At 47.2% G+C, this 3,955-nt stretch overlaps 1 protein-coding gene across 1 annotated transcript in view; it reads left to right on the top strand.

Annotated features, from left to right (window-relative positions):
- Positions 1–338: 338 nt before the first annotated feature.
- The window catches only part of HADHA (hydroxyacyl-CoA dehydrogenase/3-ketoacyl-CoA thiolase/enoyl-CoA hydratase (trifunctional protein), alpha subunit), a gene marked incomplete at its 5' end in the record, with an annotated part of 43,497 nt that continues 39,880 nt past the window's right edge, over positions 339–3,955 (top strand). The window contains 3 exons of the mRNA XM_019520683.1: positions 339–453; positions 543–613; positions 1,342–1,475. Of these exons, the coding sequence (XP_019376228.1) occupies positions 339–453; positions 543–613; positions 1,342–1,475 (320 nt within the window). The remainder of the gene's footprint in view (positions 454–542; positions 614–1,341; positions 1,476–3,955) is intronic.

The following is a 3,955-nucleotide window of genomic DNA, read 5'->3' as shown; positions in this document are numbered from 1 at the left end:
TTTAGACGCATGTTTGGCTGAGATGATTAATCAGGGATGGTCTTGCCTCGAGCAGGGGGCTGAGCTAGATATGACTTCATGCAGTCTCTTCAAGCTTTGTTTTTCTGTGACTTAGTGTTAACATCAGCAGCATGCACTGCAGGCTGCTTGCAACATAAAATGTTCAACACTGGCACAAGGCCTCTTTGTTTATCTTGGTGGTGACATTTGTGATGCTGGGAAGTGACCAGGACAGGAGGTCACTTGGATAGTGTGTGGTCTACCTGAATCCTGTGCAGCTGCTAAAGGTCAAAATGGGTCTTTGGAGAAGGAACTGGCTGGGGCTTGGAGGACATTGAAATATTTCCTCTTCCAGTAGCTGCACAAGTATTGTTGAGAGCACCTGTAACACCTACACCCTCTCTTCCCTAGATTATGCCTGCCAGAATATTTCCACCTCCTCTCCTCTTAGGGGTAAGTGTAAAGATGTAGACATGCTTTGTGATACCTTCTGCTGAAATCCATGAAGAACACGCCTGATGCAGTTCTTCTTCTGTCTCCAGATAGAACCCACGTGAACTACGATATCAAAGGAGATGTTGCGGTTGTACGTTTCAACACACCAAATTCAAAGGTATTGCTTTGGTCAGCTGTGACTAATAGGTATCAGAGAAGATTGAGGCTAGGGTGAGAGTTGTACAAAGACAACAAAAGTTCAGAGTTGCTAGAGCACTAATGAGACAGGCTGTTTAGGTTTGGAAAAAGTTGAACTGGAGTGCATGTTAACAGGAGCACCTAGTGCACCTTTTCGTGCAATGATAGGGGCACTTCAGTGGAATGGAGAGAAATCGCATTTAAAACTGTTAGGACAAATTTGACAAAAAGACTGGACATCAAGGTGGCAAGGGAAAACATGCTGGTGAAGCCAAGTACAACTGAAAAGTTTAGGGAAGGTCATAAACCTTTATGTCCTCATACACCCACTTAGTGATAGGGTTTTGGAAGAAACCTCTTTGGATGCTGAATTAGATGGACTGCAAATCTGGTGTGCTGGATTCTTTGGAGACAAACAGCTTCCTAACTCTACAGCAGAGCTGTGCTTGGACTCAGCTGTTCAAATAAGCATTAAAAATAGGCCAGGCTCAGGCTTATCTTACCTGTGCTGGAAAGCTCTGTACTGCTGAATGAAGCTGTGGAGTAAAGAGGGGATCTTGCCTAAACTTGCTGTTCTATCTGCCCCTTCCCTTCAGTAGGGGGATGTTTCCATTGGCAAACTTTTTGACCATGTGGAACCTAAAAGGTAGGTGCTTCACTAAAGGTTAATCTCTGCTGTCTCTCTCACTCCATATTTACTGTCTCTAGGTAAACACGCTGTCCAAACAACTGCAGTCGGAGTTTGTAGAGATAATGAATGAAATCTGGGCCAATGAAGCAGTTAAAAGTGCCGTCCTGATCTCTGCGAAACCAGGCTCCTTTATTGCTGGGGCTGACATCAAGTAAGCTGTGGGGAGCAGAAAGTCCTTGTTCAGAGCTTTGACAGTTAGCAGAGACACTCCTACTGGTATCATGATCAGAAGCTTGATGTGTTTTGAAGGCGCGTTAGTTCTCTGCCAAGTCTTGTTCAATGTGGGGGCAGAAGCTAGAAGCTCCAGCTTATCCTGTGTGTCTTGGCAGGGATCTGCTTAATGGAGTTTGGGGGCAGCAGTCATACATGTGGCCACCACTTAGCTATGTGCAAGGGAGCAGGGAGGGGAAGAATCCCAAGCATGGCTTGGAGCAGAGCATTATATGCTGGCCTTCAGGCCATGTCATAGAAAATGAGGGTTGGAAGGGACCTCAGTCCAATCACATCTAGTCCAACCCCCTGCTCAAAGCAGGACCAGCCCCAACTAGATCATCCCAGCCAAGACTTTGTCTACCCATGTCTTCAAAACCTCCAAGGATGAGACTCCGTAACCTCACTTTACTACCATCCTAGTGAGAGTTTTTCCTAATATCCAACCTAAACCTCCCTTGCTGCAACATGAGCACATTGCTCCTTGTCCTGTCATCTGCCACCACTAAGAACAGTCTGCCCCCATGCTCTTTGGAACCACCCTTCAGGTAGTTAAAGGTTGCTGTCATATCCCCTTCAGTCTCTTTTGCAGACTAAATAAACCCAGTTCTGTCAGCCTCTCTTCTCAAGTCACGTCCCCCTGCCCACAAACCATTTTTGTTGCCCTCTGCTGGACTGTCCAACTTGTCCACATCCTTTCTGTAGTGGGGGGCCCCAAAACTGAACACAGGACTCCAGATGTGGCCTCTATCAGTACAGAATAGAGCAGAATGATCACTTCCCCTGATCTGCTGGCAACACTCTTACTAATGCAGCCCAGGATGCCGTTAGCCTTCTTGGCAACAAGGGCCCACTGCTAACTCATATCCATCTTATTGTCCACTGTAAGTATTTTCTGCAGCGCTGCTGCTTAGCCAGTCAGTCCCCAGGCTGTGGGATTGTCCCAGCCTAAGTGCAGGACTTTGCACTTGTCTTTGTTGAACTTCATGAGATTTCTTTTGGCCCAGTCCTCCAACTTGTCTAGGTCACTCTGAATCCTAGCCCTACCCTCCAGCACAGGGACAGGGAATTATTTTAGGTGTAGGGCCACTTACTGAGTTTTGGCAAGCCCTCAAGGGCCACATGACAGGCAGCCAGGGGCAAATAAATATTAATTTTCTAAAATTTTTAGGGGCCCTGCAGGCCAGATAGAATGGCCTGGCAGGTCGCATCCAGCCTGCAGGCCACCTTTTGCCTACCCCTGCCCTAGTTCTTGAGAGACAGTAAATAATAAGTCCCTATTTACTTTATCTTTACTGTTTAGTATTTTGTAAACCCGCAGCATGTCCCCTGTCTAAACTGAATAGGCCTAACCTCTTGGGTCTCTTCTCATATCGAAGCCCCTCCATACCACTAATCATCCTTGTTGCTGTTCTCTGGACCTTCTCTAGTTCTTCTATATCAGGGCGGGCAATTATTTCGGGCAGAGGGCCACTTACTGAGTTTTGGCAAGCCATCAAGGGCCACATGCCAGGGAGCCAGGGGCAGATAAATATTAATTTTCTTAATTTCGGGGGGCACCACGAGCTGGATAGAATGGCCTGGCAGGCCTTATCTAGTCCTTGGGCCGCATTTTGCCCACCCCTGCTCCAGCATATCTACTACACCCCCCAGCTTGGTATCATCTGTGAATTTGCTGAGGGTGCACTACATACCATCTTCCAGATTGGTAATGAAGATATTGAACAAAACTGGCCACAAGACTGACCTCTGGGGCACTTGAAACCAGCTGCCAACCAGACATTGAGCCACTGATTACTACCTGTTGAGCCCAACAATCCAGCCAGCTTTCTGTCCACCCTACAGTCCATTCATCCAGTCCATACTTCTTCAGCTTGCTTGCAGGAATGCTGTGGGACATGGTTAAATCACGTCCACTGCTTTCCCTGTATACACAGAGCCAGTTATCTCAATATAGAAGGCAATCGGGTTGGTCAGGCATGACTTACCCTTGGTGAAACTGTGCTGATGGTTCCTAATCACCACCACTTCCTCCAGCTGCTTAGAAATGGATTCTTTGAAGATCTGTTCCATGATTTTTGCAAGGACTGAGGTGAGGCCAACTGGTCTGTAGCTCCCTGGATCCTTCTTCCATTTCTTAAAGATGGGCACTATGTTTGCCCTTTTCCAGTCATCCCGGACCTCCCCTGATTGCCATGATTTTTCAAAGATAATGGCCAGTGGCTCTACAGTCATCTCAGCCAACTCCCTCAGCAACTTCAGTTGCATCCCATCCAGCCCCATGGACTTGCATACGTCCAGCTTTTCTAAGCTTCCCATCTTCAAAAAGGGGAAGAAGGAGGACCCGGGAAACTATAGGCCAGTTAGTCTTACCTTGATCCTGGGCAAGCTTTTTGAGAGAATTATTCTGGCGCATAGCCA

The sequence above is a fragment of the Gavialis gangeticus genome, unplaced genomic scaffold (assembly GCF_001723915.1).
Source record: "Gavialis gangeticus isolate Ggan-Ray unplaced genomic scaffold, GavGan_comp1, whole genome shotgun sequence".
Taxonomy (NCBI): Eukaryota; Metazoa; Chordata; order Crocodylia; family Gavialidae; genus Gavialis; species Gavialis gangeticus.
The sequence above is the reverse complement of the archived record's forward strand: the minus strand, read 5'-3'. Positions and strand labels throughout refer to the sequence as shown.